General features: G+C 41.6%; 1 protein-coding gene across 13 annotated transcripts in view; it reads left to right on the top strand.

The window, feature by feature from the left end:
• Positions 1-16,324, top strand: part of PTPRM (protein tyrosine phosphatase receptor type M) — a 916,041-nt gene that overhangs the window by 614,514 nt on the left and 285,203 nt on the right. For all 13 annotated transcript variants that reach the window (XM_040353983.1, XM_040353984.1, XM_040353987.1 and 10 more), the window contains one exon: positions 10,247-10,379. In XM_040353983.1, coding sequence (XP_040209917.1) covers positions 10,247-10,379 — 133 coding nt within the window. The remainder of the gene's footprint in view (positions 1-10,246; positions 10,380-16,324) is intronic.

Here is a 16,324-nt window from a genome sequence, read left to right as displayed (position 1 = left end):
CAATCTGCCAAAGAACCCATACAAACACATGTCAATCTCCAAATGGATTTACAAATGAATCGTATGTTTGACAGAAGGAAGTTGCAAATGTATTATGCCTGAGCCGAATGATGTTGGAACATAAGCAAAAGTAACTCAGGCAGATTTTTTCCCAAAAGGGATGCAGGATAGGAAGCATAACAAATTGTAAGATTGCACAAGATACGAAAAGGTTTGAATCCTACCTGCGACAGTAAGCGGGAACCGCCGGCGAAGACCATGAAGGGAGAAGCCGCAAAGCGCTTGCGATGTCGAATGCGATTGAATGCGCAGACTCACGGACATGAGGTGAGCTGGGAAGAGTCGGCCCAGTGACGTGTAGTACTGCACACTGAACCGACAAAGAGCATGTGTGAGTGGGCTGCTTAAATACCCTCCGGGCTCCTCCCATAAACTCAGGCCACCATACTGGCCTTCTTATTTATCTGAAAAAATAAATAAAAAATAAACAATGTTCCTCAATGTAAATACAAAGTCAATCACATTACTCTACAACATAGATCCCTGACAATTAAAGACAATCCACAGATATAACAACCCACAGTACCTGATGATGATCACCTATTGCTACTCAAAATTACAGATCCCCTGTTGGCTTCTGAATGTAAACAAATGGACTTGGGATACTTGATTATATATTTGATCAAATATAGCCATGACCATATTTGGTCAATTATATGTGTTCATGAGAAAGCCGGCGGTGATCCATCATCTGCTCTAATGCTATCACTAAATAACAGATTCCCTGATTTGTCAACAAACACAAGCTGGCAGATACTCTGTCATTTACTGACAGTAGTACAACTGCCACAAGATGACAGATCCCCAGCCACTGATTGAAAAAAAATATACTTTTAAAGGAGTAAACTGTACTGCTCTACAACTTCGTATGCACGTTTAAGGCACCCCCAATGCATGTTATATGCTGCTCTTATTTTTTATTTTATTTTTTATCTTCTTTGGTACATTTCCCCCATGTCATTTACCAACTGCTCATGATCTTAATTTTTTCTAACAAACGCTTGCAATTTAGGTCTTAAAAAATACCAGGAAAAAAAATAACATGACTCAGCTCCCATAGACTGTGGTTTTCACTATGTTTGTGGTTAGGTTTTTTTTTTCCTGGGTTCACCAATCTTCCTGTGAATCCAATTTTGTTTGCTTTGCTCATCCATAACCATGTATATATGAATATGATCAGATTAATAGAACCCTGCTCTAGCATTTCTTTTTTATAAACGTCACTGTTGTTTTTTGGGTGACAAAAAAAATGTTGTACAGTAACCAATAAAGTTACTATTACACTATTAACCCTCAGAAAACACTATATATATATATATATATATATATATATATATATATATATATATATATATATATATATATGTGTGTGTGTGTGTTTGTGTGTGTGTGTGTGTGTATATATATATATATATATATATATATATATATATATATATATATATATATATATATTCTGTATTAATGCATTTTATTGAATTTCAGCACCAATTGGTTGTTATCCTCCTTGCTTATGGAATTTAGAATTTGAACAAAGCTGGTGTTAATATTGAGCCTTTATGAAGAGTGTGCAATGATTAGATGGTATAAACAAGTTTAATATAGTAAAAGTTAAAATCCACATGTGCTAATAGGACTAGTTTGCTGCTATGACAACCACTGTCAGGGTTTGTCTAGACTAGGTTTTATGATGTGTTGGAAGGAAAAATATAAATCCTGTCACTATGACACCTGGATACATTTTCAGTGCGTTAGTAAGCGAAGCCTTAGTAGCATTTTATTGTGTATGTAATTGTGTTCATAGTTCATAGTAGCCTGCCCAGAACCAGACAGGTAGAATATCTCACTTCAGGCATTGGAAACTTTACAGGCAGTAGTCGGACAACTTGGTAACGTCATGGTGAGTACAGGGCCTACTACATAAAGTCTGTGAAGCCTTGTACACACCACTGAGGAACTCGACGGGCGAAACACATCGTTTTCCTCGTCGAGTTCCTTGTTAGGTTGTCGAGGAACTCGAGAAGGCAAGTTTCTCCATTACCGTCGAGGAAGAAGAAGACATGCTCTCTTTTTGGCTCGACGTGATCCTCGAAAGTTTCCTCGTCGAAAAATGTACACACGACCGGTTTCCTCGGCAAAAAAAAATCCCAGCAAGTTTCTTGTGTGTACGAGGCCTGATCCTCCTAAAAGTGACAGCAGATGAAGTATACTTCAGGGATATTACTGACACAACCTGTAATAAATTGCTATAGCAAGGGAAGCATTGGTAAGTGCTTATTTTAAACATGTTATATTAGAAGCCTTACAAGTTTTACCTCTTTAAGGAGACCCTGTTACCTTGCCCATGCAGGGAAAAGTGCATTTTTTTCTGCAGAGCCCCCCCTGACCACTATACAGTATATCAAGGGTCTCCAAACTTTCTAAGCAAAGGGCCACTTAACTGTTCATCAGGCTTTAGGAGGGCCAGACTGTGGCCATCGGTAGTAGAAAAAGGTCCCAGCATCAGTTGGAGTAAACTTTGGTGTAAGTGAGAGGAATTGTGCCCCATCACTTGTGTCATTGGGAGGAATTATGCCCCAATCGTTGGTGTCTTTGGTAGGAATTGTGCCCAGTCATTGGGTCCCATTGATGATGTCATTGGGAGAAATTGTGCCCCATCTTTAGAGTCTTTGGTAGGAATTGTGCCCTATCATTGGGCCCCATTGTTGATGTCATTGGGAGGAATTGGGCCCCATCTTTGGTGTCTTTGGGCCCAATTGTTGGTGTCATTATGAGCAACTGTGTACCTTTGTTGGTGTCAGTGAATGAAATAGTTCCCCAAGGGCCAGATAAAAGCAAGCTAAGGGACATATCTGGCCGCCGGGCCGCAGTTTGGAGACCACTGCAGTATATTATCCTTGCCTGCATTGCCTTACTGCTCCCTTCTTCATCACAGCTCACACTGGGATAGATTTACTAAAACTGGTGCACTCAGAATCTGATGCAGCTGTGCATGGTAGCCAATCAGCTTCTAACTTCAGCTTGTTTAATTCAACTTTGGCAATAAAACCTGAAAGCTGATTGGTTTCTATGCAGAGTTTCACTCTCCAGTGCTTAGTAAATAACCCCCACTGTGACATAAGTCCTTTGTTCATGTGGCAGTGCTCGGGCCTAGCATTTTAGGATTATCTTCATACCTTTAGCAGTTTACTGAGACTATGGCCTGGTGCACATATGTGTAATATATCTGTTCTCAGTGTACCATATTTTTAGATAAAACTTTTTCCTGTTTGGTTTGTGCCATTTCTCACGTGAATTTGGATTTCAATCCATTTTGCAGATTGATTTTGTATGTTAAGGAACATGCCATTTTTCCAAAACTGGGTCATTTGTAGATTTTCTGAAATGCATTCCAATTTCCAACACCATCTTTCTTTTTTTCTGACACCTCACATGATGAATACTGTCACCCTGTGATTAAAAAATTGGAAGTCTGGGTGGAAAAAACTGCAAAAGAAAAGGATTGACTTTGGTGAATTGAACATAGCGTCTCTTACATTCTTCATCTTAAATTCATTTAGAGAAGGAAATGGATATTCCATCAGACACAAATTTGACATTCCATCACATTATACAGTAAACAGTGTAAACAGGACAAAAAATTGGAGCTAGGGAGAGCTAAGACACTAGCTGCTGCAAGGCACTGATTATCTCATTTGGGTAGATATTTGGGTGCCAGTGGTATGATCCTCAGCTGTTTCCCACTTTGTGAATAAATTGCTTAGAAGGAGTCTTTTGACTACCAGATGTGACCTAGATTTAAATTTCCAAAGGCAAAAATAGGCTATTGTGCGGGAAAACAATTGCTGGTGAAATGCATGGTAAATTAGCTTATCACACTTTTCCAGGTGTTTCAGCTAATATGTTATAGAATTACTGCTTCACTTATGAAAAATAATTACGGAAAATGGTCCAGCAAATCACACCTAGGGAAATACTTGGGACAGTCATCATGTTGTTAATGTGGTTTATTTGTCACTAACACGAAAGCTTTAGATATAATGAAATGCATGAGATGATCTCGAAATTTAATTTTACTGGCATAAAACGTGCTTGGATTTAAGCGACTTAAAGACACAGGCCAAAGTTTAGGTTACAAGTCTTTTGTTTCGTTGGGTAGAAGAAAAGCATCTGAGATTGTCACATTTAAAATCCATTGAAAAGTTTTTTAACCACTTAACCCCCGGACCATATTGCTGGTCAAAGACCAGAGCACTTTTTGTGATTCGGCACTGCGTCGCTTTAACTGACAATTGCGCAGTCGTGCGACGTGGCTCCCAAACAAAATTGGCGTCCTTTTTTTCCCCACAAATAGAGCTTTCTTTTGGTGGTTTTCGATCACCCATGCGGTTTTTAGTTTTTGCGCTAAACAAAAATAGAGCGACAAGTTGGAAAAAAATGAATATTTTTTACTTTTTGCTATAATAAATATCCCCCAAAAATATATGAAAAAATATATTTTCCTCAGTTTAGGCCGATACGTATTCTTCTACATATTTTTCGTAAAAAAAAATCGCAATAAACGTTTATTGATTGGTTTGTGCAAAAGTTATAGCGTTTACAAAATAGGGGGTAGTTTTATGGCATTTTTATTAATATATTTTTTTTACTAGTAATGGCGGCGATCAGCATTTTTTTTTCGGTACTGCGATATTATGGGGGACACTTCGGACTCTTTTGACACATTTTTGGAACCATTGGCATTTTTATAGCGATCAGTGCTATAAAAATGCATTGGATTACTATAAAAATGCCACTGGCAGGGAAGGGGTTAACACTGGGGGGCGGGGAAGGGGACCATTGGCATTTTTATAGCGATCAGTGCTATAAAAATGCATTGGATTACTATAAAAATGCCACTGGCAGGGAAGGGGTTAACACTGGGGGGGCGGGGAAGGGGTGGTGGACTCACTAGGGAAAATGACTGATCGCTGTTCATACATTGTATGAACAGACGGTCAGGCCTTTCTCCCCCTGACAGGCCCGGGAGCTGTGTGTTTACACACACAGCTCCCGGTCCTCGCTCTGTAACGAGCGATCGCGGGTGCTCGGCGGTGATTGGGATCGGGATCAGGGACGAGCGGGGGGGCGCGCGTGCGCACCTCCGGCAGCGCGCACGCGGCCCTAGTGGCCGCTTCGCGAGGTGACGTAGAGCTACAGGCTCTCGCGCAGGGGAGTCGACCTGCCGCCGTATAACTGCGGCGGCTGGTCGGCAAGTAGTTAACATGGATAATAAAAATTACAGCTGGCTTTTGATTGGTGGCAGTTGATTCTAATTTTTCTCCAGATAGATAGATAGATAGATAGATAGATAGATAGATAGATAGATGGATGGATACTGTAGATATAGCCTGAATTTATGACAGAAACATGGTCTTTTTGTTTTAAGTTTATTGTAACTTAAAAAATGAAGCACTTTGCATTTCTACTCCATGGGGTTCAGCTTTAATGAGGTCTGTGCTTGTATGTTCATACTTTTATTTCTTGGCACCGTGCTTTGTAAGGAGAACAGTGCAGGCAAAAATCAGACACTCAGTAGGAATGTCCTCATTAGCATAGAGCTACAATGTGTATATTTTTGAAGAACTGAATGCAACATTTACATGAAGTTTTGTCTTGAGATAGCAGCAATAGTATAAGTGGTTTATACTTTGTGTTCTAAGTATGGTGTATGAGTAAATGTGGGGGTTCATTTACATACTATTAACACTAGTAAGTACTGTAGCTACTGAGTCAATAATACCGATTTGTGGACATACTTGATACTGATATTAATGTGTAAATTCAGTAGGAACCAAAGGCATCGTAATTTATGATCAGCGACCTGCTTGATGAAAACAATGTAGGCAGCTTTCTCATGAGTATTAAAGAGAATGATAACCCACAAAGTACTTTCCTTTAACCACTTAAGGACCGGCTCCTGTATATTTACGTCGGCAGAATGGCACGGACAGGAAAATCGATTTAAATATACGTCAGTTTGGATTTGCTGCCGGCGGTGTGCGCGCGCACCTGCTGCGAGCTCCGTGATCGCGCCCGCGGGACCCGCGGACTCGATGTCTGCCAGTGTCCCGCGATCGTGTGTCACAGAGCTGCAGAACAGGGATTGCCTGTGTAAACAAGCATCTCCACGTTCTGCCTAGTGACACTGACCCTCTCATCGGGAGCAGCGATCAGTGATGTGTCACAGTAAGCCATGCCCCCTAACAGTCAGAATCACTCCCTAGGACACACTTACCCCTTCCTAGCCCCTAGTGGTTAACCCCTTTGCTGCCAGTTACATTTGCACAGTATCAGTGCATTTTTATAGCACTGATCGCTGTATAAATGTGAATGGTCCCAAAATAGCGCCAAAAGTGTCCGATGTGTCCGCCATAATGTCGCAGTCACGATAAAAATCGCTGATGGCCACCATTACTAGTAAAAAAATATATTAAAAAAATGCCATAAAACGATCCCCTATTTTGTAAATAATTTCAGGTACATTGACTCGGGTATAAGCCGAGGGGGTTATTTTCAGACTTAAAAAAAGGGCTGAAAAACTTGGCTGAGTATATACGGTAGTTAAAGCGGGAGTTCACCCATTTGTTAAATTTTTTTTTTCTCCCCTTAGATTCCTGCTCGTTCGGTCTAGGGGAATCGGCTATTTGTATTAAAATATGAGCAGTACTTACCCGTTTTCGAGCTGCATCTTCTTCCGTCGCTTCCGGGTATGGGTCTTCGGGAGCGGGCGTTCCTTCTTGATTGACATTCTTCCGAGAGGCTTCCGACGGTCGCATCCATCGCGTCACTCGTAGCCGAAAGAAGCCGAACGTCGGTGCGGCTCTATACTGCGCCTGCGCACCGACGTTCGGCTTCTTTCGGAAAATCGTGACGCGATGGATGCGACCGTCGGAAGCCTCTCGGAAGACTGTCAATCAAGAAGGAACGCCCATTCCCGAAGCCCATACCCGGAAGCGACGGAAGAAGATGCAGCTCGAAAACGGGTAAGTACTGCTCATATTTTAATACAAATAACCGATTCCCCTAGAGAAAACGAGCAGGAATCGAAGGGGAAAAAGTGCCCTCTAAGGGTGAACCCCCGCTTTAAGCTTTGAAAATGATAGATAGGAAAGATAGACAGGTTGCCGTGTACAGCTACTCCAGATTCTAGCTGCTCCACTTTTAATAAATTCTCCTCAAAGTGTGTTACCAGCAGAATCACCAAGTAAAAAAATAGAGAGCAGAATCCTTTAAAAATGCAACGTTCACATCTAAAGACTGGAAAGCTGCAATATATTACAATTAGTTTTTTTGGGTTTGAATACACTTTAAATAAAGGGATGAAATTATATGATTAACTGCATGATTCCATTTACCAATTCAAACCAACATGGATTTCTGTTTCACCTTTCAGTTTTGATTTTTGTAAACAGCCGTGCAATTGTGGAATTTAATTGGTATATTGAATAGTCAATGTGGTCGAAATCAGCTAAATATCAATGAAATACTTTGGGCTAGATTCAGCAAAGAATTACGCCGGCGTATCCATAGATACGCCGCGTAAATTCAAAGCTGCGCCGGCGTATCTACTTTCTGTATTCAGAAAGCTAGATACGCCGACATTAGCCTAAGATCCGACTGGCGTAATTCTATTACGCCGTCGTATCTCAGGGTGCATTCTCACGCTGGCCACTAGGCGGCGCTTCCGTTGTTTTCGGCGTAGAATATGCAAATTACCTAGTTACGTCGATTCACAAACGTACGTGCGCCCGGTGTTCGTTTTTTACGTCGTTTGCATAAGGCTTTTTCGGCGTAACGTTGTGCCTGCTTCTATGAGGCGCACTCAATGTTAAGTATGGACGCCGTTCCCGCTTAGATTTTTTTATTTTTTACATTGTCGTTCGCGAATAGGGCTGGACGTAATTTACGTTCAAGTCGAAACCAATGACGTCCTTGCTACATCATTTGGAGCAATGCACACTGGGATATGTACACGGACGGCGCATGCGCCGTTCGTACAAAACGTCAATCACGTCAGGTCAACACACATTAACATAAAACACGCCCCCCCTTACACATTTGAATTACGCGTGATTACGCCGGCCCCATTTACGCTACGCCGCCGCAACTTACGGAGCAAGTGCTTTGTGAATACTGCACTTGCTCCTGTAAGTTGCGGCGGCGTATCGTAAATACGATACGCTGCGCCGCCGTAAGATCAGGCGCAGATACCTGAATCTAGCCCTTTGTTTGTGAATGAGTGACTATTATTCGCATCATGCTAACTTTAGCTACTAGAAAACTTAATTGTTTTATCAAAATAATGAAAAAAAATTAAATCTCAATTTAATGAAAATTAAATTGTGTTTTATTTCCAAATATTTACAAATCTGATAAAGTTGAAATATCCCCTCAATAATTTTACTTATGACTGTGGTAAAGAAAAAAAAAACAGTTGCAATCAGAACATCCTACTGTATATTAATAAAACAAGTGGAATAGAAAGCATCTGGCCCCAATGTCTTAAGTCCTATAGAGCAAAACATAAACTCAGCTAACAGTAAAAGCTGCACAGTACAGACAAGCGACTATTAGATAAGGGGAGAAGCAAATTGTACAACTTCCTGTAAGAGAAGAAATGCAGCAAGAAAACAGCCATAAGCTGTTGACCACCCTGCTATATTTACAACAGAACTGGGTCCAGGCACCACCTACTTACCAAATAGCATCATATCAGACAGTAGGCTCTCAGCTGTACCCTTTCTTACTCTACAAATAAACACTTTTGTAAGTGAGCTAATGGAAGACTTGTCTTGTACAATGTTATTTAAAAAGCTTAAAGCGGGAGTTCACCCCAAAAAAAAAATGTAACATTAGATTTAGGCTAATTAAGGGGAGCAGAAACGGGTATTTTTTTTTTAAATCGATGCCGTACTTAACGTTGTAGAGATAGATGTTCTCCCGCCGCTTCCGGGTATGATCTTCGGGACTGGGCGTTCCTATTTGATTGACAGCCTTCCGACGGTCACATACAGCGCGTCACCAGTTGCCGAAAGAAGCCGAACGTCGGTGCGGCTCTATACGGCGCCTGCGCACCGACGTTCGGCTACTTTCGGAAACTCGTGACGCGCTGTATGCGATGGTCGGAAGGCTGTCAATCAAATAGGAACGCCTAGTCCCGCAGCCGATACACGGAAGCGGGAGAACATCTATCTCTACAACGGTAAGTACGGCATTGATTTTAAAAAAAATACCCATTTCTGCTCCCCTTAATTAGCCTAAATCTAATGTTAAAAAATAATATTTTGGGTGAACCTTCACTTTAAAGCGGAGTTCCACCCAAAAATGGAACTTCCGCTTATCGGAACGCCCCCCCCCCCCTGGTGCCACATTTGGCACCTTTCAGGGGGGAGGGGGTACAGATACCTGTATAAAACAAGTATTTGCACCAATTACGGGTATTGACTCCCGCAGGAGTCACGCCAATTCGCGTCACCCCCGCCCGCTGTCTTCTGGGAAACACACTGTTCCCAGGAGAGAGCGGGACCAGTGACGGTGCGCCGTGCTACTCGCGCATGCGCAGTAGGGAAGCGGGCAGTGAAGCCGCAAGGCTTCACTTCCTGATTTCCTCACCGACCATGGTGGCGGCAGCATCCAAGAGTCAAGCGTCACTTTTTTAAAAGTCAGCAGCTGCAGTATTTGTAGCCGCTGGCTTTTAAAAAAAAAATTCAGGTGGACCTCCGCTTTAATGAGTGCAGGCTACAGGCTGGTCAGTTATACATAGGCTTCAAAGTCCCAATATGTTTTATATATATATTTATTTATTTATTTATTTATTTTTTTCGCTGAAGTTTTTAGCCAAAAGGACATCACAAATAAGTGACAGCCCATTTATTATTATTTTTTTATGTTAAAGTCAGGGCAAATGTATTAGAATGTGTTATATTTTTTATGTGTATACACAAATATTTAAGTTAAAGTAAAAAGTTAAACAATTTCCCTACATAATTTAGAGATACAAATTTCAAACAAAAAGCAGTAAATCTATTAAGTCAAATTTCACTTTCAGCAACATGTTAGTAGAAGTGACTATTAATTACATGTCTGTGCTATGCGTTTTTAACTTTAATTCTCACATTTTGTCTTGTCTTTTTAATCGATGTAGGAGCTGCAACTCGTAAGCCAGATCCTGAACCTGAAAAACAGTCAGATCACACAGTAAAAATTGCGGGAGTCATTGCTGGAATCCTTCTATTCGTCATTATCTTCCTGGGAGTTGTCTTAGTGATGAAAAAAAGGTGAGCTGTTGCTAATTTACTAACTGTGCAGTTATATGGCAATGATTTATGAAGAGTAAAATTGGGTAAACGCTATGAATAAAAAGATCAGCACAACAGGGATCTGCCAAACTAGTACTGGTGCCTAGAGGATTATTTATATTATAATAATCTTGCCTTGAGTTGTTTTTAACTTTCTTTTGTTAGCATGCACATTGATTTTGTTAGGGAAGAAAAGCAGTTCACATGTAGCTGAATAGCATATTTTGCATTTAACGAAAAGCAAAGCAAACATAGCAGTAAATGCGTACGTGATGACTTTGCTGTAAAAATCAGATCAGAATGCAAACATTGGATTTCCAAATGCGTTAAGTGAAAAAAAAATATATATATAATAACATACTTAAACCTTTACTAGCATAGGTAAACTATAATAAGCTCTTGTGCTACACTTGTATAAATATGTAATACGGTGTTAAAACGTTAAACCTAAAAAATAAAACACAGTACACAGTTACAGAACTGACTGAATAGAAGCTAAATTGCATTTTGAATGACTTAAAGGTTTGTTTTTTTTATTTTCTAAATAGGTTACTTTAAGCTAGTGCATTGTTGGTTCACTTACCTTTTCCTTTGATTTCCCTTCTAAATTTTTTTTTTCTTTGTCTGAATTCCCCACTTCCTGTTCCTCCTCAGTAAGCTTTCCACCATCATCCGAGCCGTTCTGGCTGGGGGTTAGTCAGCCAGAACAGTTTACTGAGGAGGAACAGGAAGTGAGAAATTCAGACAAAGAAAAACATTTTTTAGAAGGGAAATTGAAGGAAAAGGTAAGTGAACCAACAATGTACTAGCTTAAAGGAACCTATTTAGAAAAAAAATGAACCTTTACAACCCTTTTAAATCGCAAATACAGGCTATCACTTGTCTTTGTACCATTGTCCTGCTAGGAGAGAGTACACCCAAAGCTGGTATTTCACTATATAGTAAATGCTAGAAAGTTAGAATGGTCTGACAGTTTTGTATGCTGAAATTTGTTGGAACACTGTTGGTGCTTGATATTTTAGGTCTATATACCTGCTGTGGTGGTTATAAAGGGGTCCACACTCCATGTTCAATTGCTCATTTGTTTTATATTATGGAGAATACAACATGATGTTCTGGAACATGAAAAGTGAGACCATAAAGTCTCTATGGAACTATTGTAAAGAAATTCTGGTGCCAGAGTATCTAATAAATATAAAAAGCCAGGAGTGAGCTTAGTCCACCAGGCTCCACTTATAATTAACATACCAATCTTGGACTGATGAAACCTTTATAATCCATGTCAATTTATGAACAAAGATATTAGAAATCATCTTTTTTAGAGAATGTATCAGAGTTTTATCTATTTAAATAATGTAGAGAGCGATGGTGTGCAGTCATTCATGACAACCAATCAGAATTAAGCTTTTTGTTCAGCCTAAGTAGACCTTATTTTATTTGGCTGTTATTAATCTTTTTTGCACAGTGTAATTGGCAAGCCTAACGGGTGCACACTACAGGTAGATCGGTGATACAGAAGCTTCATAGTCCCAAATGATGCAGTACAGGCATAAGGATTTACATTGGGCGCTGTTTGGAACTGTGTATATATATATATATATATATATATATATATATATATATATATATATATATATATATATATACAGTATCTCACAAAAGTACACCCCTCACATTTTTGTAAAATAAAAAATCTCTTTTCATGTGACAACACTGAAGAAGTTATACACTGCAACAATGAAAATTAGTGAGTGTACAGCTTGTATAACAGTGTAAATTTGCTGTCCCCTCAAAATAACTCAACACACAGCCATTAATATCTAAACCGCTGGCAACATAAGTGAGTACATCTCTAAGTGAAAATGTCCAAATTGGGCCCAAAGTGTCAATAATTTGCCACCATTATTTTCAAGTACTGCCTTAACACTCTTGGGCATGGAGTTCACCAGAGCTTCACGGGTTGCCACTGGAGTCCTCTTCCACTCCTCCATGATGACATCACAGAGCTGGTGTATGTTTGAGACCTTGTGCTTCTCCACCTTCCATTTGAGGATGTCCCACAGATGCTCAATGGGGTTTTAGTCTGGAGACATGTTGGGCCAGTCCATCATCTTTACCCTCAGCTTCTTTAGCAAGGCAGTGTTCGTCTTGGAGGTGTGTTTGGGGTCGTTATCATGTTGGAATACTGCCCTGTGGCCCAGTCTCCGAAGGGAGGGGATCTTGCTCTGCTACAGTATGTCACAGTACATGTTGGCATTCATGGTTTCCTCAATGAACTGTAGCTCCACAGTGCCAGTAGCAGTCATGCAGCCCCAGTCCATGACACTCCCACCACCATGCTTAACTGTAGGCAAGACACGCTTGTCTTTGTACTCCTTACCTGGTTGCCTCAACACACGCTTGACACCATTTGAACCAAATAAGTTTATCTTGGTCTCATCAGACCTCAGGACATGGTTCCAGTAATACATGTTCTTAGTCTGCTTATCTTCAGCAAACTGTTTGCAGGCTTTCTTGTGCATCATCTTTAGAAAAGGCTTCCTTCTTCTTCTGGGACGACAGCCATGCAGACTAATTTTATGCACTGTGTGGCATATGCTCTGAGCACTGGCAGGCTGACCCTCCACCCCTTCAACCTCTGCAGCACGTGCACTCAACTTCTTTGGTCGACCGTGGCGAGGCATGTTCTGTTAAACTGTTGGATGGACTTGGCCACAGTGCTGCAGCCAGATTCAGGGTCTTGGCAATCTTCTCATAGCCTAGGCCATCTTTACGTGGAGCAACAATTCTTTTTTCAGATCCTCAGAAAGTTCTTGGCCATGAGGCGCCATGTTGAACTTCCTGTGACCAGTATGAGGCCTTGTACACACGACCGAACATGTCCGCTGAAACTGGTCCGTCGGACCAGTTTCCGCGGACATGTTCGGTCGTGTGTAGGTCCGACCAGACAGTTTCCCAGCCTAGCGGACAGGTTTCCAGCGGACAAAAGTTTCTTAGCATGCTAAGAAACTTGTCCACTGGAAGCCTGTCCGTCAGACATGTCCGATGGTCAGTACGACTCATCGGACATGTCCGCTGGCCCGAAATCCCACGCATGCGTCGAAGTGATTCGACGCATGCGTGGAAGCATTGAACGTCCTGGTGCGCGCACGTCGCGGCGTCATCGTCGCCGCCACGTCACCGCGTATTCTGTCCACGGTGAATTTGGTCTGATGGTGTGTACACACATCAGACCAAATGATCCCAGCGGACATGTCCGATGAAAACGGTCCGTGGACCGTTTTCATCGGACATGTCTGGTCGTCTGTACGAGGCCTGTGAAAGTGAGAGCGATAACACCAAATTGAGCACACCTGCTCCTAATTCACACCAGAGACCCTAACACCAACAAGTCACATGACCCTAGTGAGGGAAAATAGCTAATTGGGCACAATTTGGAAATTTTAACTTAGGGGTGTACTCACTTTCGCCAGAGGTTTTGACATTAATGGCTGTGTGTTGAGTTATGTTGGGAGGACAGCAAATTTACACTGTTATACAAGCTGTACACTCACTACTTTACATTGTAGCAAAGTGTAATTTCTTCAGTGTTGTCACGTGAAAAGATATAATAAAATATTTACAAAATGTGAGAGGTGTACTCACTTTTGTGAGATACTGTGTGTGTATATAGGTAGGTATATATATATAAGGTTTACGAGCGCTTTGCAATACAAGCTATTATTTAAAAAAAATCCTGAAGCGGTTTGCAAGCGTTGTCTCGCAAGACGAGCAGGATGTGCAGTACCACATTTGGCCAGAGGTGCAGGGGTGACGGTGACACTCGGGCTGCTTGGAGCTACTCAGATGCACTCGGAGACACTCGGAAACACTCCCATCCAGAGTTTCTCCATGCCTCTCTGAGTGTCTCTGAGTGCATCCAAGCGGCTCTGAGTGTTTCCGAGTGTGACCGGTGCCCCCCACCCCATGCCATATACGGTACTGCATACAATAGCATTCACTGTGAAACAAATTATTTGAGTTTCCATTGACTCCTATGGGGAGAATCTCTTTTATATACAAGTGTTTTGGCTTACAAGCATTCTTCTGGAACAAATTATGTTCGTAATCCAAGGTACCACTGTATATCATTTTTATTTGAAGTTTTTTTGGACAAATGAGTGACACATGAGTGACAACACATTTTTTTTTTTCTATGTGCATGCACATATTTTCTGAGATATGGTTTGACATTCTTTGGTTTACTGTGCTTTTAAGAGGTGGCTATAGTTCAATCTAATGTTTTCAAGGTTATTTTAATTTAATAGCAATACATGGTGTCACCAATATGTTAGAAAAATACATCTTCCATGGAGGTAATGCTGAGGTTATAGATGTGAAATAGCTTCGCGTATACCCATCTGTAACAAAGTATTCTTTGATTGTTTATAAATGGTTTTATATAATGCTGGGTTTTTAAAATGAATCCTTCTGTCCTTGTGGTGTGTTGAAAAAAAAAAAAAAAACACTTGCTACAACGTATTAATAATTCTACCATAGTACTCTAGCAAGGTTGTTAATGTATTCAGATCAATTAAATTTCCAGGTCTGGTCTAATTACAAACACTCCCTAAATTCTTCAGTAGTTGTACAATGTAGCCCTACAACCTTGATTCTTTTACTTGTCCCTATTTTTCTGGGACACCTAGGATTTGTAGGCTTGAGAGGTCCATGCAATGCCAAGAATGGTTGGACATTTACCAAATATGGGAGTATTTTTGTAGTCAGGTGTTCGGTTTAAGTTTGAGACATATATGTATATATATATATATATATATATATATATATATATATATATATATATATATATATATATGTTTTCATTATAACATGTAGAATGTTGACAGATATTTTATGTTTTTAATTCTAAAATAAAGTGGCTATTCAGTACAGTACACAGGGGCGTCGTTAGGCCCGGGCTTGGGGGGCTGGAGCCCGGAATGGGCCCTCGAAAAGCCCTGAATCTATTTACCTATGTTTGTATTGTTAGCCCCGAACGTCGGGGCCCCGGACCGATCTTATGGGCGAGTGCGGCTGATGGCTGTGGCCGAGTGCGGCTGGGGCCGAGTTTGGCCGAGTGCGGCCGAGTGCGGCTGGGGCCGAGTTTGACCGAGTTCGGCCGAGTGCGTCTGTGGCCGAGTTCGGCCGAGTGCGGCCAAGTGCGGCTGGGGCCCAGTTTGGCCGAGTGCTCTGCTCCTCGGCTTGGCAGCTCCTCTCCTCCTCCTCGGCATGGCAGCTCCTCGACCTCTCCTCTCTGACAGTGACGAGTGACTGACACTACGGCTGAGCTCAGGTAAGTCAGTGTGTGTGTATCTATGCCATTGTCAGTAGGTCAGTGTGTGTAAGGTCATGCAGTGCAGGTAGGTCAGTGTAGGTAGGTTAGTGTAGGTAGGTTAGTGTAGGTAGGTCAGTGCAGGTAGGTCAGTGCAGGTAGGTCAGTGGTCAGCATTGATGGGCACTGGTAAGTCACACAACCCCACCGCCCAGCCCCAAAAAACGCTACTCCACATACAACACCTCTAATACCGCCACAGATCCCCCCCCCCACCCGGTTCCGGCTTTGGACTTTTGGCTGAAGCCCCTGGTCTTTTTGCCACCTAGCAAAGCCCCTGACAGTACAGCCTAGTCTTTGTAGTATTAGTGAAGGAGACTTGGTACTGTTCTTAGTAGCAAGGCCCGTGGGCCGAATCCGGGCCACCAGGCCATTTCATGTGGCCCTCACCCTCCTAGGTCTTCCTCAAGACCCTTACTTTCTGCTTTTAAGCAATGCATCCAGCTTATTCCCAGCAGCAGCTTAAGGAAAGAGGGGGTGCACTGTGATGTAAGGGAAGGTAGGGGACATAACCTCTGATGGTGGGTTGGCTCGTCTTAACATCTAATGTAAG

Source organism: Rana temporaria, chromosome 5 (assembly GCF_905171775.1).
Source record: "Rana temporaria chromosome 5, aRanTem1.1, whole genome shotgun sequence".
Taxonomy (NCBI): domain Eukaryota; kingdom Metazoa; phylum Chordata; class Amphibia; order Anura; family Ranidae; genus Rana; species Rana temporaria.
This window is presented reverse-complemented; position numbering and strand designations above follow the sequence as displayed.